This window comes from Oratosquilla oratoria, chromosome 26 (assembly GCF_046742065.1).
Source record: "Oratosquilla oratoria isolate Oo_2021 chromosome 26, ASM4674206v1, whole genome shotgun sequence".
NCBI classification, from domain to species: Eukaryota; Metazoa; Arthropoda; class Malacostraca; order Stomatopoda; family Squillidae; genus Oratosquilla; species Oratosquilla oratoria.
Genome location: NC_134802.1, coordinates 43,176,097 through 43,203,696, shown reverse-complemented (window position 1 = coordinate 43,203,696; position 27,600 = coordinate 43,176,097). Strand labels below are relative to the sequence as shown.

The 27,600-nt window shown below is 38.3% G+C and overlaps 1 protein-coding gene across 2 annotated transcripts; it reads right to left on the bottom strand.

Annotated features, from left to right (window-relative positions):
- Positions 1 to 6,621: 6,621 nt before the first annotated feature.
- On the bottom strand, positions 6,622 to 27,070 carry LOC143039493 (proton-coupled amino acid transporter-like protein acs). 2 transcript variants are annotated; one of them, XM_076209603.1, is made up of 11 exons: positions 26,928 to 27,070; positions 20,461 to 20,575; positions 19,219 to 19,304; positions 18,555 to 18,705; positions 17,751 to 17,957; positions 16,224 to 16,325; positions 15,909 to 16,085; positions 15,204 to 15,382; positions 14,259 to 14,431; positions 10,101 to 10,221; positions 6,622 to 9,020 (listed from the first exon to the last, which is right to left on the bottom strand). In XM_076209603.1, exons 2-11 carry the CDS (start codon positions 20,566 to 20,568, stop codon positions 8,876 to 8,878), a joined length of 1,449 nt encoding a protein of 482 aa, XP_076065718.1. In that variant the 5' UTR covers positions 20,569 to 20,575; positions 26,928 to 27,070; the 3' UTR covers positions 6,622 to 8,875. The 2 variants fall into 2 exon arrangements, with proteins under 2 accessions (XP_076065718.1, XP_076065719.1); XM_076209604.1 differs by having other exon boundaries at positions 20,461 to 20,572.
- Positions 27,071 to 27,600: the final 530 nt, after the last annotated feature.

Here is a 27,600-nt window from a genome sequence, read left to right as displayed (position 1 = left end):
ACTTACGAGGGTTGTAGCAATGGTGGTGAAAAAGGAGTTAAATTTTTGAGCCACTGCTACTTTGTCGAAAGAAACAATCCCATCAACAAAAAGAAAACGACAATACGAAATGAACATCGCTGATAAATGATTAAATCCAAAGAGAATCCCAAAGAATTCTATAGTTACATTAGAGATAAAAAAGGTTGTTAGGAATCACATTGGTCCACTATTATCTGCTGACGGTCAACTTGAATATTCAAATGAAGGAATGTGTAATATCTTAAACAATTATTTTAGCTCGGTATTCGTAAACGAAACACCTCTAAGTGAATTCCAAACTGAATCCTGTGAAAAGTCTGGGGTAAACTTACTCACTACGGTAAATATAACAAAAGAAAAAATTAAAAGGTGTATAGACAAACTCAAAGTTAATAAAACACCAGGGCCTGACGGTTGGCATCCAAGAATCTTAAAGGAAATAAAAAATGAGATTGCTGTTCCATTAGAATATATTTTCAAGAAATCCATCATATCCGGAGATGTCCCAAGAGAATGGAAGCTAGCTAACGTTACTCCCATATTAAAAAAAGGTGACAAAAAGAAACCAAATAAATATAGGCCTATAAGTTTGACTTCAATCGTAGGAAAAATAATGGAAACTATCATCAGAGATGCTATCGAACATCATTTAGAAAGTAACCGTTTGATAAATGATAGCCAGCATGGTTTCAGACGGAAACATTCTTGCGTGACTAACTTACTCGAATTCTACAACACAGTTATCTCGAATTATGACAAAAGAAACAATATAGATTTAATATATCTAGACTTTGCAAAAGCTTTTGATACCGTCCCACACGAAAGACTACTTACTAAATTAGCTTTGCATGGAACAAGTGGTAGCCTATTAGGTTGGACTAGTAATTGGTTGAAGGGTCGAAAACAGAGAGTTGTTTTAAATGGAAAAACTTCTGGATGGAAAAGTGTTGCAAGTGGAGTTCCTCAGGGTTCCGTTCTTGGGCCACTTCTATTCATAGTATATATAAATGATATAGACCATGGACTAAAATCTACTGTTTCCAAATTTGCTGATGATACAAAACTGTGTGGAGTGGCAAATGATCACTCAAACCAATTAGATATTCAAGAAGATTTAGATAAATTACAGCAATGGTCTGAAAAGTGGCTAATGAAATTTAACACAAGTAAATGCAAGGTAATGCACATAGGTAAAAATAACTGTAAGTACGATTACAAGTTATTTGGAAATTCGTTAACAAAAGTGGATAGTGAAAAAGATCTCGGCGTAATTATCAGTAACGACCTCAGATCATCCAAGCAGTGTATTTCAGCCTCTGAGAAAGCAAATAAGATTCTGGGACTGATTGCACGATCTTTTGATTTCAAAAGTCCATCACTCATTAACAAGCTATATAAATCGTTAGTTCGTCCACATTTGGAATATGCTGTTTCCGTATGGTCACCGAATCTCATTAAAGACATTGACAGACTGGAAAAAGTACAACGGCGAGCCACAAAACTGATTCCAAATATGAAAAATAAATCATACGAAAATCGACTAAAACACATGAATCTGTTTTCCCTAAAAAAAGCGTAGACTCAGAGGTGACTTGATACAGGTCTTTAAGATTCTAAAGGGAATTGACAACATCAAAAGTGGCAAAATTTTTACATTGAATGAGAACCAGACAAGAAACAATGGGCTTAAACTGTCCGGAAATAGATTCAATTTGAAAGTAGGTAGAAACAACTTTGCCAACCGTGTAGTTAATGAATGGAATAAACTTCCTGCACAGGTAGTGCAATGTAGTTCAGTTCGAAGCTTTAGAATCATTTAGATAAATACCTAAGTAAAATGCTGTAATGATTATAATTTATCTTATATTATTTGTTTTTGTTTTGTATTTGTCTGGGGTATTGGTTGCTTGTTATTGTGGCAAAGTAGCATGCAGTCGATACTTTAGGGTCTATATGGGGCGCCCCTACGGACCAGAGCCACACATCATTTTGTCTATGATAGAAGAAATTCTGTTCATAGAGAAATGATGACACTTTTATACTACGACTGTCCCTCCGTTATGCTGTCCCCCAACCCCTTGTTGCTGTCCTGTACCATTTCTCTGAGTATTCTCTTTCTGATTGGGGGAATTCCCTGTGGTGGGGGAAAAGAATACTGCCACCAAGTTTTCCCACTTGGATCGTAAGAGGCGAGAAGAAAGGGACGGGGAGAGGGACTAGGCATCCTTCTCCCTGTAGCCCCAAGGGGCAAATTCCTAAAAATCAAAGGAAAGGCATAAGGGGTGCTGGAGGGCCTCGGGCCAGCACCCTAAGGTTTGGGTCTTTTAATGTGCGTGGATGTGGTACAGATGAGAGTAAAAGGGAAGAGATAGGTAGTATGTTTGTGAAAAGAAAGTTGGATGTGTTGGCTTTGAGTGAAACTAAGTTGAAAGGGAAGGGTGAGTGTAAGTGGGAGGTTATCAGGAGTGAAGAGAGGGCGAGGGAGGGAAGGGGTGGCTATTCTAGTAAGTGAGGAGATAGGTAAAGGGGTAGTGGAGTGGAAGGAGGTTTCCTCAAGGATAATGTGGATGAAGGTGAAACTGGGAAAGGAGATGTGGGTCTTTGTAAGTGCATATGGGCCAGGCAGTGAGAAGAACATGGAAGAAAGGGAGGCCTTTTGGATAGATTTAAATGAGTGCATAGAGGGTTTAGGAAGAAATGTCAATGTAATAGTACTGGGAGACCTTAATGCTAGCCAATCGATGGAGTGGTTGTTGGTATATGTATGTATGTATGTTTTTATTTTGTTATCATTTGTCTGTCTGATTTTCATTTATTATTAGTTATATGTCAATTTATCATTATTTACTATTTACCTGTTTGTTTATTATTTAACTACATCTATGCATTTATTTATGTATTTTATTTGTTATTTACATTGATATAGTTTTTATTTATTATTTTATTATTACATACATACATACATATACCAAGGCTCCTTCCCCCTTACAAGGGGGGTAGCCAAAAAGAAAAAGCCAGAAAATCATTCCCACTCATTCCATCCCTGAATACACTCCACACCCCTCCACCCTCCCTCTTATCTTAGCACCTCCTGAATGACAGGCCATCCCTGCACCTTGTCCACTGCCCTGGGTCAGAAGCAGTGCCACAAGACACAGCACATCCACAGCAAGGCCGCTTCATTAAATCGGCTACCCCCCCTCTCAGTCCCCCCATTGCATAAAATGAGAGGACGGGGAGAAATCCCTTCAGGCTGCATCAAATTTTGCTCACACATACTACCTCACCCCTCATCCACCTACCCATTCCACCTCATGCAATCACAACATCATCCATATACAACCATTCTCCATTCACCCCTGTCTTCTGTCCTTCCTCAACAGACATTCCCCTCTTCCCCAAAGCCCCCTTCACCCCATCCATCCACCTCATCCTAGGACGTCCCCTCATGTTCACTCCTTCCACATCTGCCTTCCACACCTCTTTTACTAGTCTTTCTTCACTCATTCTTTCCATGTGTCCAAACCATCCTAATATTCTTTCATCAACCCTATCTCCCAGCTCCTTTTCCACCCCTGTTCTCCTCCTCACCCCCTCATTTCTCACTCTATCTAGCCTAGTAACCCCCATCATACTTCTCAGACACCTCATCTCAAACACATTCAAACTCCTTCTCTTTTCTTCTCTTATGTTCCATGTTTCTGCCCCATACAGTGCTGTTGGCACAATCACTCCTTCATACAGTCTCCTCTTAGCATCCATTCCCAAATGTCTATTCCTCATTACACTCTTTAATCCACCAATGCATTTACTCGCTTCTCTCAATCTACATTCTACCTCCACTTTCACTCCACCTTTCCCTGCCACATTTGCACCCAAGTATCTAAAACTATCCACTTCCTCCAGTCGCTCTCCCTTAATGCTCACTTCCAGTCTACTGCCACTTTCACCCCTTGTACATCTCATCACCTTACTTTTACCCACATTTATCTTTAGCTTTCTTCTATCACATACTCTCCCAAACTCTGCCACCAACTTCCTCAATCCCTCCTCCGATCCTGCCACAAGCGCAGTGTCGTCCGCAAACAACAGGTGGCTCATCTCCCACTTTTCTCCATTTTATTATTGATATGATGTTTTTTTTCGCATCCGACCTAGATATGGATCAAAAGGTCTCCTGTTGGCATGCTCCGCCTTTGTAATCCTTTGTAAAAAAAATTTAGACCAATGTTACTACTTTTGGATTTTGTAATTTTGGAAGAACCTAACTGTTTGATTGTTTGCCAAAGTTTTTTGGGATTGTTTTTGTTGTTTTGAAAAGAATCTTTGTAATATCCTACCTTTGTTCTGTCTACCATAACCTGAACCTCGTTTCGTAACTTCTTATATATAGCGAAAACAGATTGGTCTTTTGCTTTCTTATAATCTCTTAAAGCCTTATCTCTCCTGTTGATCATATTCAAGATGTCACCAGTAAACCACGGCACGGAACGTTGTTTTACTCTGATAGATTTTGCAGGAGCTATATTGTCTAATACACCCGAGAACAGAGTTTTAAAATTATTCCAAGCTTGATCAACATCTGTACAATTGACGACTGAAAACCAGTTAACCGCAGACCTTTCACAGAACAATTCCTTGCTGTAATACTTAAGAGAACGAACTTTTAAGGTATTATGCTGATTGAATTGTTGTTTGGAAACCTTCCTGATACAATATGTAGCTTTATGGTCACTTAATCCAATATCAATTACTCCACTAGAACATATTTTCTTAACATCAGATACTAAAATAAGATCAATAATAGATTCAACAGTGGTACATACTCTGCTAGGTTCAGTGATAATTTGTTTCATATCATTCATTGAACAGAATGTCTTTAGAGCATTATGCAGAGTATTCGAGGTTGATTTTACATGAGTATTGAGGTCACCAGTTATAATCACTTCTTTGTTCAGAAAGTCTGTAGCATTGGAACACACATCCTCAAGCTTACTATAGAAGTCATGTTGCCAGGGCGGTCTATAACAGGCACCTACAAGAATAGGCTTAGACTTTGGCAAGAGAATGCTTATCCACATGGCCTCTAACTCACTGATCATATCTGTCCGTTGATCAAACGCGATGTCATTGTGTATGTAGACAGCCACCCCGCCACCATCCCGGTTACGATCTCTCCTCATGATGTTGTAGTTGTTGATCTCCACCTTCGGATCTGCTATCGTATCGTCCAGCTTGGTCTCGGTGAAGCATAATACTGCAGGGGTCGTCCTCCGAGCAATCTCTCGTACCTCGTCCAACGTTCAAGTGAACAATTTGTAGGCCCTTGCTCAACAAACAGTTCAGTTTGGCATCCATCTCTGCGGACTGAGTTTGTGTAACAGACTCAGTCTGAGGTACTGTGGCGGGTGTATCATCTGGGTCTGTTCCAGGAGTGTCATTCACTACACCAGGCAGTGCAGACAAACAGCAACTGGGGCAAATAAACTAAATGTCCTCACCAGTTATCTGTAGCTCCTCATATCGGTCAGCAGGGAAATCACAACAACGAATGTGGGTCCATCTGTCACATTGGTTGCAGGACAGGGCTTTACTGTTGGATCTCACACCTACTTCACAACACGTGCACGGGAATCTAGACTGTCTCTTTCTGCTCACAGGGCCAGGGCATTGATGAATGTCACCAGATAATAGCAGACATATTGCTATTATAACACTGTCACTTCCGGGTTTGTTGTTTACCGCAGAAGTACACGAATGCGTTCCGACCCTGACCTTGTTACTGCACTTGGCAACGGAAGTGGGCGATAATAGGTGTTTGTAGATAATCCATCGGCCAAATCCAAAATGTTTGCAACAGCCATCACAAGTCAAATAGTTCTCAATCTGATCTTGAACCTTATATTCATATTCTGGAACCTCCGATCTTCTCAACCGTCCCGGAAAGTTGATAAAAATCACTAAAACATGGAAAGCCAAAATGATGCCAACTTTACCCGCCATCATGACGGTATATATTCAAATAAAGTACGTACGTTAGTATATAATACAGGTGACAACATGAAAGCTAGTATTACCTTTGACGAGGCATACAGAGCAACCCTATGAAGAAAATACGGCTTGCTATACTTCCACCACAGGATATGTCTTGAAAACACTAATTACTCATCGTCCACATACAACTAAAACACTCAAAAAATATGTTTTGTATCACTTAGTAATTTAAGTAAGCTCTGCTAAAGTAACAAACAAAATCTATATTTCAAACTTATCACTGTGTTAGGTTTTGGTTAGATTAGGATAAATTAGTTTAGGATTAGCTAGGTTAGTTTAGTTTAAGTTGTTAGGTTAGAATAGGTTATGTTAGGTTAAGGTTAGGATAAGTGAGGCTAGTTTAGGTTAGGGTGGATTAGGTTAGATTAAGCTAGGTTAAGATAAGTTAGGATTGGTTAGGTTAGGGTAAATTAATTTAGGTTGGCATAAGTTAGGTTATATGAAAGGCCTTCAGTAAGTGGATCACCCCCCTGAAAAGTGCCTGGGAAAATTACTCTTCTTCCAGAGCTAAAAAGACAACAATAGGCAGGTTGAATCAAATATATATTTTTTAAAAGTAATAATTTTATTAATCTAATAGCACTTTCAACCAAATAAACTCTTACAATTTTTCTCAAACTATTTACACAATATTCATGAAATAGATTTCAGACTGAACTACTATGATAAAATTCCTACACTATGTATGCATACTACACTAGAATGTTGCTCAAAATGACATCTATTTGTGGACTTTGTACAATAATGTGCACTAGAAGAAACATTTCATGAACATGTTCCACCCTACAAGCATAAAATGAAATCCTTTCAATCTCTTGGAAGACATGAGTACTGAATGAAATGGTGTGTCAACAGTCAGAGCTGACAAATCACATGAGGTGATTAGCGAAGTGAAAATGTAATGCAACTCGTATTTAAACTATGTGACTATAAAAATATTAAAATATTGTTGCATCATCCATTGATCATATTTAACATGGAAAAACTAACTGAATACTATATGGACACTATAAACAGTATTAACACATTACAACCTAAATTTTTATACAAAAAAAAAAAAAATTATCATAAAATTTTACCTTTCTGAAGTTAATGATAATGTTCAAATCAATGATTAACCTCCTTCAACATAAAGATATCCCTATCAGATTTTGTTCTGGCTGATGCTGCAAGTAAATATATCTACCCAAAGTCATTCTACCTATAACTAATGAGAACAGATCTACCTGAAAAAAAAAAAAAAAAAAATTACATATGGCAAGTTAGCAGGGATGGTCACAGACTTTTGATCAGTGCATGAAAGGTGCTGCTGATAACCAGCAACAGTGAAATTACCGAACTACCAAAGATATTATGATCTCAACAAATTTCCTTAGCCCATATGGTGAAGATGCTCTTGGTCCACTGGATTTTGACATCTGAAAACAGATTTTCAAAAATGCAATGCAGAGGAAGGGTTAACTAGCTAAGGGGTTCAAATTAACTTATTTAACCCCTGTGGCCTGATATCCTTTGAATATTCTTTTCTGGCTAATTCCACACTATCTCAATCCATTACAGTACATAAAACTTCAGCTGTGTTAACCCCCAAAATGTGGAATAATATTTCATTAACTCCTTTAGGAAGGGCATCATCCTAGCCTTTCGATAGGGGGGAGTTTGTGACGTTAAACCATATCAAACTCTTTTAGGCTGTACAATTTTTTTTTCCAAGTCAATTTATGTAGTGGATTAATCTTATGGAGATGAATTGAGACGTGGAAGAACCTCCCAATGGAGGCAATGAATATTCAGGGTACATGCACGACTGGACAAAAGTGTGATCAAATAAGCGTGCCTCAAAGCTTGAGTGTAAAGAAAAAACAAGGCACCAAGGGCATCTATCACCTGCAAGCATACATATATTGGAAAGTAACCCTTAACGGCATCACAAATGGCAGGCTATTAGCCAGAACAAAATCAATTAACTGCTATTATTCTGAAGAGTCATTAAACTATCTGTAGCCTCGTATCTCTCTTGCAAGAGACTGGCATCCCCAGGAATGTTGATTAGAGATTTGACAAACTAATTTAAGAAATATTGTGGTCTTCCCTAGCCTTGGGCTTTACGCTGTCTTTAACTCCTTAGCTGTTGCTGGTGTTCTTCAAGTTTTCATACACTTAAGAAATACACACGCTATATCTAGGTAGTTAATGACGCAAACCACGGAATGTTATAAATGCATATGTGTATTTATTTTCAATTTTCAAATACAAATCGATGCATCATATAAAAAATCTTTCCTGGAAAAACGTTTTGGAAAGTTGTGCTTCACTGCCAAACAAATGTGTGAGTAACTTCGAGTGACTTGGTCATTCTTAACTCACAGGTTCTTCTGAACAGAGGTGCTCCAGCATCAAACAAAAGAGATGTAGAGGAACAAATGTATCTTTAGCTTACGTTTACACTGCCTATCATGACAATGAAAGAGATGATTCAATAACAACATTTTCATGTGCTTAAGACCACTCTGAATATGCAATGTAAACAATCATATTTACAATTTCCAGAAAACATCAACCATTAAAAGTATTAAATTAATCTTTCTCTCAAGAATAAAATCCAATTTGTATAAAGCAAAAATTGGATAAAAAATCATAAACAGAATACTTCAACATTTCTAAATACTTTTGGATATCCTCCACCTATGCATAAAAAAAAAAAGTACCCAATACCCAATTACCCTGGTCACAACCCACTTCTGTATTTGAGTCAAGCAATGGAAAAAGAATAAAACAAAATCTTACAAAGAATTATTGATCAACAAACGAATTCTGGAATTGGCTTATCTGTAGATTGAAAATAATCAATTATTTCTCTGATACTTGTAGTTGTACCTACCACAAAACATACCAAACCAAAGCACATTAAGAACATGCACTTAGCTATTCGTAACTTGGATAATCTGTTGGGAAGAGAATAACAAAAATTCTTTAAGCATATTGATAAGTAATTCTGTCAAGCAAGATGAACAAATATAAAAGGTATCTACATTCACTCAAACACACTAATTCATATACCAAATACATATATTGGATAGTTGAGTAACAACATACATTTATTCTTTTTTTTTGCAATATTCCAGAAAAAATCAAATGCTGAAGAAACTAAATTAGCTTTCTTAGTGATACATATATACATACATATACCAAAGGCTTTCCCCCCGTTACACACTGGGCCAAAAAGAAATAGGCACAGAAACCACTCCCACCCATTCCATTCTCCATATATTCCACTCTCCTCCACCCTCCCTCTTATCTTGGCACCTCCTGGATGACGTGTCATCCCTGCATCCTGTCCACTGCCCTGGGTAAGAAGGAGTGTCCCAAGACACAGCACATACACAGCAAGGCTGCTTCATAAATTCAGTGACACCCCCCTCCATCCCCTCATGCAGAAAAGGAGAAGACGGGGAGAAATCCCTTCGGGCTGTGTCAAATTTTCCCTCACACATACTTCCTCACCCCCCATCCCCCTTATACATCACAGCATCATCCATACATAACCCTTCTCCATTCACCCCTATCTTCTGTCCTCAACAGACATTCCTCTCTTTTGTAATGCCCCTTTCACACCATCCATCCATCTCATCTTAGGATGCCCCCTCATATTCACTCCTTCCACCTCTGCCTTCTTAGTGATAGTTCTAATAAATTATTTCATAAATTTGTAGGATATACATTAAAATATTTTTTTTTCCAAGTCACACATGAGCCTATTATGAACTTCTACCACCTACACTACAGAGGATATAAAACTCTGGCAACTTCATACAATGAAGAGCTGAATTTGACAGAAAAATATGGAGTAACAAAACAAATGAAGTTTGACAGAAAGATATGGCGTAACAGAACAAATGAAGTTTGAGTAAAGATGCATAATACATATGACAGGGTAATATTAGCAAAGCTAACCAAAAGAAATACTATGAAAAGACAGAGCCTTATAATGAAATATACATGTGTAAATCTCATCTGCAACTTACCTGTTCCAAAAAGTTACCATTTCAATTATAGGAGGAAAGATGAGGGCAAGCGTGGAGGAAGCCATTGCTCCAACAAGTGATATGAAAAGGCCTATGTTTGGTATGGCTGCAGCTAATATAACTGAAAAAAGATCAAAGATACAAATGAAACATACTATCAAATACATTATTAAGAAACATAAGCATAAATCAGTCTAAACTCTTAAACTCCCAATCAAACAAAGCAAAACACAAGTTGAGGGTGACCATGAGGAGAGCAGAGGTCAGAAAGGAATTTAAAGATGTTTTGAAAGGTGAAACGAATGAGGGGGGAAAATCAGGTAAAGAGAAAGTAAAGGGTGCAAATTCACAGATGTTAACAAATGTGAAATCAGCATTTGGTAGATGGTTAGAGGAATTTGGGAGATGCTGAATGTAGAGGACGATGGGGAGGCTTTGACTGGGGTAGTGAGAGATGTCAGGAAAACAATTGAAATGGGAGAGGAGAATGACAGCTATAGAACAATAGGAGATACATACAGCATTGAAATTTATGAAAGCTGTCAAGGCACCTGGGTTAGATGTTTTTTATGTGGCATGTCTGACAATGGCTAGTGAAGTTGTTCAATATATGCCTAAGAGGGAGGAATGTACTTGAGGACTGGAGGAGTGCACGTATTGTTCCGCTATACAAAGAAAAATGAGACAAATATGAGTGTTGAGGTTTTAGAAGAATCAGTCTTTCACATATAGTCAGTAAGTTGTATGGGAGGGTATTGATAGTATTAAGAGGGGCACTGAAGAAGTAATTGGAGAAGAACAGTGTGGGTTTATGAAAGGAAGAGGGTGTACAGATCAAGTTTTTCAAGTGGATGGTGGTGGAGCTGGGAGGTAAACCCAGTTCTGGATACTGAACCCTGCTGTGGTGATGTGCCTTGCTATAATGCCTTTGACCCAAGTTGTGTGACAGGATATAGAAGTGACCTTTCATCCACAAGGCACTAATATGGGAAGGGTAATGAATGGATGTTGGATGGGTGTGAGTTCCTCCACATCTAACACCATATGATTTTATCCAGCTTAGAGAAATGCAAGTCTGGTAAAGGGTTAAAGACAGAATAGGTGTAAATTGGCAAGTGTTATATGATGAAAACAGGATTGGTAATGGTATGTTTTACAGTGTCCTGCATACTCATGATAGAAATATACAAATATCAAAGCATTAAAACATACTGTCAATCAACCAATCATTGCCTGGTTTCACTTAGCAAAAGTCCTGTAACCCCATAGTAATTGGCAATGGTCTTCCCACAGATCTCTCTGAGAAGAAATTTTGAACTGTTGTTGTTGTTCCCTAGACTGTCTGTCCAAGCAGCCCTGTTTCCCCATGGAATGCCACGGCCAAAACGGGGTTTTCCCACAAATTCTTTATGGAGAGTATGTTGTGTTGTTTGCATGCGTGATTGTGTATAATGCAGTCTTCCATGATGTGTTGAATATTAAGGGGTGAAGTGTTACATCCTGGGCATTTCTCCACAATGCAGGCATCCATTCTCTTCTGGCTTAGAAGGGCTGGGTGGCCACATCACAGTCTGGCCAGGTAGACTTTGTCCTTTTGTGAGAGGATTCAGAGGGTTGGATATCAGGGGGGTCTGGCATGCAGCAATGTGTTGTCTTTTAGTGTGTTAATGGAGCAGTGAGTGATGCGATTATGAATATGTTTCCGGAGGCTGGTATTTGGTAGTTTTGGAGGAAGAGAGTATTTGTGTGTGATATAGGTATTTGGATGTTTTTTTATATATTTCTTGGTGTGTATGGGTGTTCTGCTCTGTAGTGTAACAGATGTGCAGTGTTTGTGGAGGCTGCACCAAGTGTTTGTGTGCCTCTCATGTCAAGGTGATCTTTGACTTTGAGGACTTTTGTTTCATAGTGTAGATGGTCTGTAGGTGTTGTATATGTGCAGCCTGTAATTGTTTCTAAGGCTTTGTTTTGTATGGTCTGAAGGGTGTTGAGGTGTCTCACTGAGATTAGGTGCCCATGCTGGACTCGCATAATTCATCACTATGCATATGCATTGTTTGTATATTATAGTATTAGTTTCTTTGTTTTGTCCAAATGTTGTTCCAGTGCATTGAGTCTAGGTATGCATTTATTTTTTGTTTGTTTGTGATGTGTTGTTTAAATGACATGTATGTATTGTATGCTACACCAAGAATTTTCGGTGTGTGTGTGGTTTTAGAGTGTTGTTGATATAGTGATGAGGAATGTATATGTTCTTTTGTCCAGTTGGTGAGAAGTATTGCTGTAGATTTGGCTGAGGCTATTCTGAGTTTGTTGGTAATGAACCATGTGTCGAGTGTATCAAGGTATGGCTGTATTATTTCTGCGGCTTTGTCTGTGTTACGATGTGTACATGTGATTGTTATGTCATCTGTGTAGGAAGAGATTCGTATTTCTGAGGTGTCTGGTGTGTGTATATCATGCATATATAGATTAAAGAGTGTGGGGGATAGAACAGAGCCCTGTGGTACTCCATTCTTAATGTTTTTGATGTGTGATGATTGGCCATTATATGACACATAAGCATTCCTGCCTGCTAGATAATTGGCCAGCCTTCTTTTAGTGTTATTGTGCATGTCTGTGTTATATATTTTGCTTGTTAAATTGTGGCGGGGGATAGCATCAAAAGCTTTACTAATGTCTAATGTTATAAGAAGTGTTCTATGATGGGGCCTATCTGAATTGAAGCCATCTAATATTCTTTGCATTAGGTTTATTAGAAGAGTGATTGTGGAGTGTAGTGGCCTAAAACAGTGTTGTGATTCAGCAAGGGGAATATGTGGTGTGATGAGTTGAAGTATGAGGCATTCAATGACTTTGGAGGGGGTGCAGAGAAGTGTGATTGGGCAGTGTGATGTTGGGGTTGTTGGGTCTTTGTAATTGTGATTATTTTCCCATGTTTCCAGATGTCAGGGATAGTGTTGTGTCAATAGCTGTAGTTTGCAATGCTTGTGAGTGTGTGTATACCTTGTGGTCCAATGTGTTTTAGGTGAATGGTACTTATGTTATCAGGGCCACAGGCAGATGAGTGCTTGAGGTTATGTATTATGTGTTTTGTCTGACTGTCTATGAAGGGTATAGTCTAAGTCTGACAAAGACAGAGGGCTTGATATGCAGACTAAGCCTGACTCACTGACCATCATGAACAACACACATAATCGTACATATATCCCACACCAAGCCCTCTACACCCCTCCTCTCCTGATATCACCTTCTGCTCCCCCTGCCTAACCCCAACAACTTCATCATCACCACCAAAACAAGATGCACCCCAGTTGGCCACAGACACATATACACCAATTACAAGAGAGCAAACTGGGAAGCTTTTACTGAAGAGACAGAACATTTTGAGACCCTTAACAGTACACCAATCACACACAAACAATGCTGTACACACTTTTAATACAATCGCACAAAATGCAGACAAGAGATATATCCCTAGAGACAACAGAAAATCACACAACCCCAATTTCACACCAGAAATCCAAGGCCTCATCAGACAAGATACACTTAAACACAATACCCCCCACAGCTATCCCTCAAAACATAGCAGACCAAATACAAACACTAAACACAGATATTACAATAAAATACATGAACAAAAAACACAAAATTGGCAAAAGTTTGTCAATACCCTTGATCACAGAACAAACACCAGCAAATTGTACAAAACACTCAACACTATCCAACAGTAACACAACACGCTCTCACACAGCAATAACCACAACAACAGATAATTTACTCAAACAAACAACAAGCAAACCCACTCATAAATCATTTTCCACAGACAAGCCATCTCACTTCTCACCCTGATGACTGACGCACCATTTGACGTAAGAAAGACTTTGAACTGTTGTCTGTGTTGTATCAATGTGGGACTGTTTCCATGACACCAACTGAAAGTTGTATGGAGAGGAATGCAGTTACTGGTTGTCAATTCTCCATGTGTGAAAAAGGTGTAAGAAAGACAACAGATGTTGATAGCGAGAGATTTTGTGCACAGTCCAGAAACCAAGGCGAGGGGATGGCTCCATTGTCCATCTTACATGATCACCACACACAAGAACCTGTTATTGGTCCCATGTAATGTCAACAATCCATACAACATGTACAACTTACATGTGATGAAAACGAGAAATGCTCTAAAAGCATATTCTCCGAATCTTCTGCTGTTGTGAGTATGGAAACGATGACGTATGTGGGGCCACATGATTTCCGCAGGTACGTACAACATCAATGAATACGTGAGGTAGATTGCCAGGGCCATTAACACTTTTACCATCTGGGCAAGGCTGAAAAATAAGCGATATTGGAATTAAAAGATGTGATTAAAGCAAACGCAAACATTTATCATAATCACCCCTAACCTGATATGAAGCCCAAGTGGAACAGTAGGCAGTGTTACTGCCTGAATATGGAAAGCCCAAGGTCCATCTCTGAGACAGGGACCCATGAGTGTAATTCTTTTCCTGCAGGTTATAATTAGGTAAATACATACATATACCAAAGGCTTTTTTCCCCTTACACAGGGGGGTAGCCAAAAAGAAAAAGGCATAGAAATCACTCCCACCCATTTCATTTCCCATATATTCCACTCCCCTCCACCCTTCCTCCTATCTTGGCACCTCCTGGATGATGGGTCTGGGGTATTGGTTGCATGTTACTGTGGCAAAGTAGCATGCAGTTGATACTTTAGGGTCTATATGGGGTGCCCCTATGGACCAGAGCCACACACCATTTTGTCTGTGATAGAGGAAAACTCTGTACATAGAGAAATGATGACACTTTTATACTATGACTGTCCCTCCTTTATGCTGTCACTCAACCCCTTGTTACTGTCCTGTACCATTTCTCTGAATATTCATTTCCTTATTTTGCCTACCTACCCTGTGGTGGGGGCAAAAGAATACTGCCACCAAGTATTTCCACTTGAGTCGTAAAAGGTAACAAAAAAGGGACGGGGGATGGGATTAGGAGTCCTACTACCTGTAGCCCCAAAAGGGGACATTTCTAAAAACGAAAGTAAATTAGGTAAATACAACTAGATAAATACATTACACTCACTTGTCATGTGCAGGAAGATTAAGAGTGATTGAGCCGTGCACAGCATCACCATACTTCAGATAACCGAAAAAGCCCACTGCTATGTAACCACATGTGACCAGAATCATGCCCGTGTTCAAAACACCATTACATCCTCTGAAATCCTCAGGTGTCATCATCTTCCGTTCCAGGGGCAAGACCTGTTTTGGAGATGCAGTAAATTTTATTATTCAATTTGCAAACATTACAGAACGTTTCTTTAGTATTTTGTCAGCAATATCCATGAATGATATCCTTGAAGACATAGTGTGTCAAAGAGGTGTTATCATAAAGGGGGTGAAAAAGAGTTGGAAGGGGGACAACTAAACTGATGGATGGCAGAAGTTAAAAGTAGCCAGCCTTTATTTATACTTATACTAGAATAGACTGTGAAATTGTTTAATGTATGCCTATGGGAGGATAGTGTACTGATGGACTGGAGGAGAGAATGTATAATTCCACTATACAAGGTAAATAGAGGGAAATATAAATGCAGTAGTAGTATACATGTTAGTGTGTGTCTTCAAAATCATAAGACCTGTGAATTAATCAGTCCTCAAATTATAAACAAGTTTAATATGACATTTCAGTTTCCTCTACTAAAATATATTTAATAGTTTCATGTCTTAAAAGTAACACACATGTACTGAACACATTCCCTCAAGACTAAAACATTAACACATTTACCACTCCAATCCCTTCAAAAGCATATATAGAAGTGCCAATGAAGAGAGGAAGTTTCTTCCATGACGTAAACTCTGGGCGATCGTAGGAAGAGGGCATGTCTTGAAGAATATAGTGGAAGGTCACAGCAAGACCTAATCCAAGGAAAACGTTGCTGATCAGAGAGAAGGGTGCAAGAACCTGCAAGGCAGAGTACTTGTGTATTAAAAATAGGGAAAGAAAATTATGTAATACAGCTGCATGCAAAGCTGTTGTATTCTTGCCATTTTCATGGTCAAGATAATATTAAATTCGGCAAGCAAAAAAGGTGATATGTACCTTTAGAGACCTAATCATTGCAATGGCCAGGATTGGCAGTAGGATAATGCCCATGTAACCATGTATGTCAATCTTGTAGCCTGGATATTGACAGTCTAAAACCTGGAAATTGGAAACACAAGTTATAAAATCATGCACAGCCTTCTATCTCTTTCTTGTCTAAGACATGTCTATAAAATCTATGGGCTACAGAACTACCAAAGCATGTTATACATTCATCTACAATCCACATCAAGGGATCAACATAATGCTTTATTAACAAAAGAGTTCTTGTCAATCAATCAATTAATCCATTGCCCCTGGTGGCCTCCAGGAAACCGGCAACAGCCTCCTCGTGCTTGCCATATCCAGTCTCACCAAACATTGTCATGATGTCAACATCACCACAGCAATGGGGGCACATCTTTCAACCATGTTCCCCTGAGTGTTACTATAAATGAATCTGTGGGGGTAACCCAGCTTCAGTTGTCATAACCCCTTCACTTCCCTCATTATTGGTCTTCCTCTTAAGTTCACCCCATTCACTTCCATGTTCCCAAATCATCTTAGCATTCTTTCATCAGTCCTATTTGCTAGCTCTCTTTCCATCCCCACTCTCAGCCTTACCTTCACATTTCTCACTCTATCCATTCTTGTAATCCCCACTATGCTTCTAAACACTTAATCGCAAACAGATTTAGGCTCTTTCTTTTAATTTCCTTCAAATTCCAAGTCTTAGATCCATGAACACAAACACTCCCTCTTTTTGCTTTCATCCCTTGATATTTATTTCTCATAACACTTTTTACTCCCATTTACTTACTTCCTTTGTCTATAATTCACTTCTACTTCCATTTCTCCATTCCTTACTATACCAAACCCCAAAGCTCTCCACTTCCCCAACCTCTCACCCCTTACACTTACCTCCGCCACTGTCACCCCTGATATACCCTATCTCCTTACTTTTGCCCACATTTACTTTTAACTTTCTCTTTTTACAGCCCCCAAACTCCACCAGTAACTGCTTCTACACCTATGCATTTATTTATTATTCATATTATTATAATTTTCATTGTTTTATTTTATCTTATTTTTTTATCATTCTTATATATTTTTTTTTGCATCTGACCTAGATATGGACCAAAAGGTCTCCTGTTGGCATGCTCCACCTATGTAATCCTTTGCAATCCTTCTATCTTCCAATTGAACTACAAGTCTATCGAAATAAACACTATGTGAGAATGGAGCCTTTATTCGAATGATATTTCACTCGTTATATCTTTTTCAAGTACATGACAGAATGAACTACAAGTGCAGTGTCATCTACAAACAACACCTGATTTGCCTGCCACTTCCCTTCAACCTCACTCATCAACTGGAAGCGCTCACCATCCCACCCTTTTGAATGTATGCCACTTCTGCTCATAAGCTGTATGATTTTACTACACAAATATTCTATTTGAAAAACTAAATTAATATGGATCTATGTGTAGTGATGTATATAAAATTCATAACTCATGCATCAATTTGAACCGAAAACTAAATTACCTGTTTAAGATTAGCAGCAATGAACACAACATATACACAACAAAATCCAAGCTGTGTTATTGTAAGGAACGTGTTGATCAGACCTCGTGCAAATCCAGCAAACGGGCGGAGGATCACTGGACCTGTTTTGAAAGCTTGTTCACCAACTTCAGCATAGTCGAGGCCACCAACACCAAGCCGTTCTTTCAATTCATGGGAACAACCAACCTAAAGAGAGGATACTTATGTGATACTACATTAACAACAATATTCTCAGGTCAGAATGAATGGGTGGGGGATGGGGGGTGAGGGAGTATGTGTGAGAAATAATTTGATGCAGACTGAGGGGATTTCTCCCCGTCTTCTTCTTTTCTGCATGAGGGGACGGAGAGGAGGGGGGGTCGCCGATTTGATGAAGTGGCCTTGCTGTGGATGTGCTGTGTCTTGTGACACTGCTTCTGACCCAGGGCAGTGGGTGAGATGCAGGGATGACCTGTCATCCAGGAGGTGCCAAGATAAGAGGGAGGGAAGAGGGTGGAAGGGAGTGGAGTGTGATAGGGATGGAATGGGTGGGAGTAGCTTTTATGACTTTGTTTTTTTGGCTACTTCCTTTATAAGGGGGAAAAAAGCCTTTGGCATATGTATGAATGTACAATGACTAAGAATTTTTTTTATGCCATAATGACAATGACTTTCATGAGCAACTTCTGAAGCCTTACAGGCTGGAGGCTATAAATTTAATCTCATTATTTCAATAAAATCACTTGGAGATGTATAATCTAACCACACAAAACTGTAATAATGATTAAGTTACATAGCACTTACCAACATATGCATACAATGTATACAGAGTGTTGCAATAAACGGCAAAAGGGCTGTTCCAGTATAGAGACCAGAATTTTTTAGGCCATCTGGCATTGCCAAGATCCCAGTGCCAATATTGCCTTTCAGGAGATGAATCAAGGTTTCACAGTTCCTGTAAACAAAAGAGATCAATTACCCCAAATATCTATCAATATCAACACCCTCCAGCATTGGGGCTTTCTTTTGCAGTGACAATGCTGATATTAATACAGGTCTAGGTGACATATCTATCAATCTATCTATATACTAAGGGTTTCCCCCTTTATAAAGGAGGTAGGAAAGTTATAGGCACACACACACCACCATCCATTCCAACCCACAACCCTACGAAAGGACAGAGCTCTATAAAGGTTCCTTGGGGAGACGGACTGCTCGGACAGACAGTCTAGGGAACGACAACAACAACAACAACCCACAACCCTTGTTTTCCTCTTGTCTTAGCTCCTATATAGGTGTGAAAGAGAGAGAGAGAGAGAGAGAGAGAGAGAAAATCAAAGAACTTTTAAACAATATGTAAATCATTCACCTTCTAAGTGCAAAGGCCACAGGAGACATTACTCTGATTTATATCTAGCAGTACAATACACAATTTCTGGGGAACAATAAAAGCAATATGAACTCTTACGTTGTTTGCTGGTGTTCATCACTGACAAAATGTCCTGATGCTGACAATCCAGCATTTCTCAATTCATCCTCTCCACTATCCGACTCCTGAAAATAGAACAAATGTTTCCATAAGTTATTTGACTGTTCCAACCTCTGTCACATCACTCTTGCAAACTTTACAGTTTCATCTCTCCACCTTATATCTAGTCTTCTTCTTTCATTTTCCTATCTCATGGCATCCAGTCAATGGACAATTGGGTGTTGGATGGGAAGAAGCCTTATACAGTGAGTCCTCCTTATACTGTAATTCTTTATACGGTAAATTCAGTTACGGTATTTGGTAATTATTACCCTCGATTCTATTTACAGTAAGAAAAATTCACAGATACGGTATCCGCTCGTGTTCTGGATATAAAATTAGATATTTTGAGGAGGAAAGAGCAGGGAAAAGGTATGTCTGCCTCAAGTTGAAACTTGGGTTCAGTATACAGTAATTTCAATTTGCAGTAAGGTTTTCAGGAACGCATATGTACCGTATAATGAGGACTCACTGTAGTATGAAGATATATGCACCTAGGTCTCTTAATCCAACACTTGCCAACTGTCACTTGTGTGGATGTTTGATCCCAGGACACAAACCCACTTTGGGAATTGGCCCAAGACATAAAACACCACCAATTCCCAAAGTGGGTTCATGTCCTGGGTCCAAACATCCACACAAGTGGCGGTTGACAAGTGTCAGATTAAGAGGCTGAGATATACTGACATTTGTATTACCAAGTCAACAGTCTGGGGTACGAGTCATGAGGCTATATGTATATATTAAGATAAGACCATATGTCTAAAGGTTGTCAAGATATAGTTGGTCAGTCTGTTGCTCCTGGTCTCTCTTGCAGAAGACTTGGTCCTTTACGTTATGGGTAACAGTGTTTGGGTGGGACCATTATGGAGAGAGGAAAAAAAAAAAAAAATAAAAAATAAAATAAATAAATATATATATATATATATATATATATACACACACACACATATATATCTTCCATATGGATGCATTAACTCCTACACTAATTTAGAAGTTGGAATAGCCTAAGCTAAGACAAAAAGTAAATTCAAAACTAGGTATGATAATTGGGAGAGAAAAAAAAAAAAAAAAAAAAAAAAAAAAAACATGGCCCCATGTGTTTAGTTTTTTCAGTATATTACAATTAGGTAAACACACACACACATTTCTATGTTAATAAAATATATGCAAATTTCTTACCTCACCGTCGCTCCGTTGTACGGCTGGAGCCTCAGGGTCCTGCCGGCACTCACTGCCCTGAGATTCTGTGAGCAGAGGTCGGTGCTCCTGCCCACTTCCACCTTCCATCCTGCTGCTGAATGAAGGAGAAAGGAGATAAAATACTTCAGAATGCCATGAAGTGGATCTATGTTATAGAATAACTAACACAAATGGTAGAAATTGTTTAATACTTCAGATACCAAAAATGAGAACATCCACTCAAATATCTGCCTAGTGACACCAAGTGGAGATGGTGGATTAAGCATTAAATCACTGGATTTTTTTTCTACCTAGAAGCAATGGTTGCATGTTTCCCTAAGCTGTTGAGGTCTGGTCTAGACTGGAACATAAAACAATGAAGTTCTGGATGAAGTGAATGATGTAAACAAGAACAAGAGAATACAAAAACCAACAACCAAATAGGTTCCTATGCTTGCAGCTCAACCATATGAGACCATTAGACCTTCCATTATTATAGGAACAAAGAGAAATAGATGACTTGATTGTGGTGTTCAAGTTACTGAGGGAAGTAGACAAAACTGACAACATGACCTCTTGGTTTGGGAGAGAGGCCACTGAGGACATGGGAACAAATTGAAAAAAAAAAAAAAAAAAAAAAAAAAAAAAAAAAAAAAAAACTAGGAGTGATCAAAGGATCATATTTTTTTCCTGTGTATTACACAAGCTTACACCATGGGAAACAAAACAATTGTTATAACAGAGGAAAAGAACACCACCCAAAATAGCATAATGACAACATATCAGGAAAGATATCAAAGATGTTGACAAACAAGAGCAGTATTTGACAATATTGATGAAAATGTGAAGAAAAATTAATTTTAAACTTTAACCATTCCAAAAATTGAATACACACTAGTGTAGTGTTGACCCCCCCCCCAAAAAAAAGGAAATTAAAATAATTCCTAAATTAGTCAACATGAGGAAAGACAAATTAGGAATGGCCACGCTGAAAGAGGTAAGACAAGAGGAGATATGACTGTTGTCTTTAAAACTATGAAAGGTGTGGGCAAGAGCAACAAGAAATGTCTTATACAGGTACACAACCCTTTATCCGAAACACTTGGGGCCAGATGCATTTCGGATTTTGGGACAAGGACTAGCTGCCCCAGTGAAGTTTGGGCGGCATTCCACTTACGAATTTTTTTATTACAGGAGAAACGTGTAAATACTCAAATAATTGGGATAAATAAAGACTTCGGTGTTATTACAGCTTATAAAGTGATAAACTGATCAATAGGGAGATAATAAAAACATGAATAATGAAACAGTGGGGATTTAAGCCATATAGATACACAAATTTTAATCATACACAAAACTGTAATATTTCTGCTAAGTGAAACAAAGAAAGACAGTTAACTATATGTTACAGTAATAAACTGATAAATGACGAAATATAATAAATGAAAATAAAGTCGTTAATTAACATTCACATTCGAACGCCATCAGGAATCAGGATGCTTTCGACAGGAATAGAATTTTCAAGTGACGTCAGTTATACAAAGCCTGTACAGATATGATTGTTCACGCTTACGTGGGATAACGGAAGACTACAAATGTCGTTACAGATTATAGAAACTTATATCATACAGTAATAAACTGGTAAATAATGTAACGGAATAAATCTAAATAAAGCTGATAACATTAGCACATTCATGAAAGTAAGTACATATCTGCAATTAAGTTACAAGACGAAATGGGCCGCAAATTTTTCCTGCTCCGCACCAAATGTCACATCACCCAAAGCGTCGGTGTCGGGTCAGATTTACAGTGGCCTGGGCAAGGATATATTAAATTAAATTTCTAAACTAATCAAAAGTTGGAACGATGGAAACAGAGACAGGTAGCATGAAATTAGTTCAGAGCTTGTACATTGGGTAAACACGCATGACAAGCAGGCAAACCCGCGCAATATTTAGCTTGATAACTTGCCATGGTCTTGAGGTATTTACCTACTCGAGTTCTATTCCTTGTACAGTATTTAACAAAATTCTGACAAGAGAATAGTGATACTAGTAATAAAGGCTCTGTTCCCATGTGATTTTTCATATATCCTATCTATATGATACTGCAACCATTTTCCATCACTGCTTTTGTGTCCCGCTACATGATAACGATGTATGGAGAAATTCTTAAATTTCCCTCTCAGATTACGTAATCTATGACCAGATACTCACAAGATTGATATGATCCATACTTCTCTCAATAGAGGCAAATTTACTCCAATAGTAGTCTAGCTGCGTCTAAATTATTTTCATCTCGTTTATACAGGCACCACCCAGGGTGACAATTCTTCTTGTGGGCCATCCTGGGTTTACGATTCTTCGGTTGTATAAGTTGATGATAATAAGCCTTATAACCCTCATTCTACCTAACATAACCTAATCTTTATTCCACTGTTGATATTCGGCGTACTGGGGTGACGATTGATGTGGGCGTTCTGGAGTGACAATTCCCAGACGGTAAAACTATACCTACCTACATTTAGATTAAATTTACACCCTGAATGACAATCTTGCCGACGTTAGACAAGAAACAAAAATAAATGGATAACTGCTTCCTTTGCGTTCTGCACAAAATCGTCTTCTAAAGGTCAGATAAGTGCTTACACACCCGACATCCGATCTGCCTCATCGGTTAAACCCAATGCATATTCGGTTGCCATGCTCGGCGTAGTAGGCTATGCATGCTTATCGAGTCGCTCGATTTTTTGTCCACTAATGATTTTTAGGGAATTAAAATTTGCTTACACCAATTTAATTCATAGCATACTTTTCCTTAATAATTTGTCCTCATGACTAAAAGTATTTAGTCTTTTCTTTAATAATTAATATTAGTTTTGGGTAATTACACAATCATGGGCATTTCACTTCGGAAAGAAAACGATGACTTCATCTGGAGGCGCGGAATTTACCTAAAATTATATATTCGAGCCGGTTATGACGTCATATCTTGTTTTCAGACACAAACGGTTCTTGTAGGTTTAAGTTGTCTAAATAGAACTCGATTGTCTGACCCGGCGACTTTAATCGGTTACCAAAAACATGATCTATTTCGTGTTTCTATACTTGAGGGCAATATCAAGGAGGGTAGTAGAGTTTAAAGCGACATTTTTCCTGATTAGAGATTAGCCTCCTATCATGTTGCGTGACTCTGGTCCGTATGGATATCACTGGTTACTAAAATATTGACTACACAAAACTTCTGCAGTCGATATCCAACCAGAGTTGCCAGAAACTATTAACCATTCCTCAATTGACTATCATCCAACCCAATATTTTTTTCTAATGCCAAACTTATTTGTTTGAGGGAGATTTATCCCCACAAATGTTTAGTGCAAATTGATAAACTTTGAGATATAGATAGAAAAAAAAAAAAACCGCAAGATGGTTGGTGTACGTTCCACCGCAACTGACACATTGTGACTGTCCAAACTGCCCACCCCATCCCCTTTCACAAATTTCTGATCCACCGCAGTCTACATTCCGTATCATTGAAGCCCAGCTGAGTAACCGCAAAAGGGAAAAATCATTAAAAAAGGCGGACTTCCAAGTTCACGATGACAAGAACATCATTCACGCCACAGTAAACAAAATGTTCTACTAGCGTAAGCGCTCAAGTGCATAAACACTCACGCTGAAGTTATTTCCGTTACCAACATGAGACAAGCTACAGCCAGAATATAAAGTAAGGGGCAACCCAGGCATGCAAACAGAGGCAAAGTCCAACCAAAAGTCACTCCCGGTAAGGTGTGGCGCCCTGACCTTCGCTGAAAAGATTAAGATTAGAACAACAGCACTCAAGATGCCACAAATGTTCATCAAATGCGCCGTGACGTCATCGTGAGTCATGACGTAATGTCGCTGTCAAATGCAACGCAGTTCCCTACGACTCAGATTTCAACTCATTACACATAAAAAATAGACCTTCGTGATTTAAAACGAAGAGGCAAGCTTACAACTCACCCCTGAAAGGGATTAAAGATACCCAAACAGTTTGTAAATTAACCACGCATTATTTGAAGATTCACATCACACAATCATTGTATTCGCGAAGAAGAAAACTTTCTCAAAATTATCCGTGTTGTTATACTACTATCTTGTTAAGTATATATATGTATGTCTCACTACACATGGGGTGAGCTGGAAGCTAGATGAAATGAAATACATATGATTGACCTCTGATCTATCAACGCAAAAGTGTACAAGTGTATCAGTGAACCGGGACAAGGCCGATGAAGAAAGATAAATTAGAGATGGCGGAAATGACAATGTGTGTGGGCGACAAAAGCTGATAAGCTCAAGAATGACGGGATAAGAGGAAGAAAGAAAGTAGATGGGGAAAGGGTGCGGTGACGCGATGAATTGAGTAGAAATGGAAGTGCGAGAGAGAGAGAGAGTATAGACGAGGAAAGGATGTATCGACAACAGACGCTACACAAGTGTGGCTCTCCACCCTACCCCCATCCACCCAATCACCCACCCTCTCTACCCCCCACTCACCCTAACTCCTATTCCCGCCTCACCCACCCACCCACCTTATCTCCCATCCTCCCTCCAACGCCCACCCACCCACCATAAGCCCCCATCCGCCTTCTTCCCTTTCCCTCCAAAAAATACAAGATACGTACAAACTAAGAACCAAAAATAATTAATTGAAGCTGTGAGAAAGAAGTTAAGCTTCTTCTGAGACAATGGTAGTAAGGACCTTAAGACATGGGCTACTATGCAGCCACTGACAATAAAATTTATATATATATATATATATATATATATATATATATATATATATATATATATTTATATATATATATATATATATATATATATATATATATATATATATATACATACATACATACATATACAATTACACTGAATGGTTCCCAGTGATCAATTAATATCTTTTTTCAACCACAAATCACTTTTAATTCCATGCCATCGCAGTCGAGACAGAAGAAACGCTCGATGGAGGCAATAATTGGAAATTGAAGCGAGCGATTATTCAGTCTCGACTGCGATGGCATGGAATTAAAAGTTATTTGTGTTTGAAAAAAAAAAATATATATATATATATAAACCACAATGCACTTTAATTCTAAGCCATCTAGGCGCATACAGAAATTGAAACGTGGTACGCCCGAGGACTCGAACTCATGCGGCATGAGTTCGAGTCCCCGGGCGTACCAAGTTTCAATTTCTGCATGCGCCTAGATGGCTTAGAATTGAAGTGCATTGTGGTTCATAAAGATGTATCTCTAATCACTGGGACACATTCAGTGTTGTACATGTTAGATTCCTCTAGGCAAAGTTAGGTTAGGCTGGGTTAGACCTTCCTAATTAGACACATAATATTCAATACTTAGTAACCCTAATTTTTTAACTACACAATATATATGTATGTATATATATATATATATATATATAAATATATAATATATATATAAATATATATATATACATATACATATATAAATATATATATATATATATATACATATATATATATATATATATACATACAAAAATTATATTAATTATATACAGGAATTACAATTCTTCATGGGGACAATGCCTATGGTGGACATTTGGGGGGTGCTGGAATAATTCCACTGCTGTCAAAATAGACCCCACCTGAGTTTTTACAATACACAGATGCAAAACATAAGACTAATAATTTTATATTATACCCCTTCCATAGTGAATGGCACTTTTCCTGTTTTACTTTGTCTTTGGCTGTTGTCAAAATATTCTTATGAACATATTTTCTCTGAAAGCCCCTCAGTAGGTAAAGTTATTGCTTACATCAAAGAACTTAGAATTAGAAAGTAAATTAAGAAAAAGGGACTTGGAATGTATACGGTTACTGTGGAAGAGGTGGTGACCAAAGGCAATACACAAAGGGAGATGAGAAAGATGAGAACAATGACAAGAGGCCAGATGGTGTTCACATTGAATTTAGTTTTGCTCACAATCATTAAAATGCCATACATTGTGACAATGTATGGCATTTTAATTCATACCATACGCCAGCCCCACATACTCTAATCTTCATCCTGTCCTTATCACCTAATAACGTCATTCACAAACCTGGCGATTTTAATCAGCTAAGAGTAGAACCAAACATATCTAGAATGGGGCTGCGTGAGAATACAGAAAACTCTCTCAAAGGCTTCGACAAAGCAGCCTAAGTTACCCAGCACTAAATATGCTGACAAGGCAATGGCAATGACCTTCAGAAACAGCGTTTCTTTTGAATTTTGTTTCATGAAATGTTCCACCATGAGGACAGATTACATAACATGAATCTTCCATGAAGGGTATGCACGTTGACAGGAACTCGAGTGTGATCGAATTTGAGACAATCAAGTCAAAAGGAAGGAATAAATTAATTCCGAACAGCAATGCCATAAAATATATATAACTCACCTTTTGAGATCTATCGATTAGTTACATATATATGTTATTTTCTTAGATTCACGAACTACACGTATCCGCTGTTCAACTAAGCGCATCACCTCACTAACAATCAACGCTTACAACTAATATCATCTGTCTTTCGCCTCTGCCGTCACAACCCAACAATGTGTTCGAACGTGCCGTGGATAAATAGTGACTATAAATATATATGATAATCTTCCCTTCTCATTATGATATATATAGAATAATTTATTTTATTACATGTAACAAAAATTATGACTTACTTTTCTTAGATACATGCAATTATTAAGTTAAAGAATTTTCAAAGGATTTCGAACAAGTATGACCTCATCTGGAACTCGCTTGTGATTGGCTCAGGGGAGAACTCAGTAGACCAATCGCACTTCACGTTCATGGAAAGTTTTAAGGCCGGTCTGTTTGCAATAGTCAGGTATAATATTTGCTATGGTTTCCCCTATACACGCTGTATCAGTTAAAGAAAATACTTAAAATAATGTTTAGCTATATTATTTATTTTTCTAACAAAGAATGAAGAGTTACCAAAACAAGAAGATGAATATACAGCTCTGCATTGCTTATCAGCAAGAAAATCTACTTCCTAAGCATTCCTCTTATCCCCTCAATTTTTATGATACACTCAGTGTAACACTATGAATCATTC

What these genes read in the sequence shown, in the direction of transcription:
- LOC143039493 (XM_076209603.1), bottom strand. Translation starts at nt 20,568, where the DNA reads ATGGAAGGTGGAAGTGGGCAGGAGCACCGACCTCTGCTCACAGAATCT. An exon ending in CAATGATTAGGTCTCTAAAG is followed by an intron (nt 16,086 to 16,223) that starts GTACATATCACC and finishes TCTGCCTTGCAG; the next exon opens with GTTCTTGCACCCTTCTCTCT. An exon ending in ATTTCTCGTTTTCATCACAT is followed by an intron (nt 10,222 to 14,258) that starts GTAAGTTGTACA and finishes ATCTTTTTTCAG; the next exon opens with TTATATTAGCTGCAGCCATA.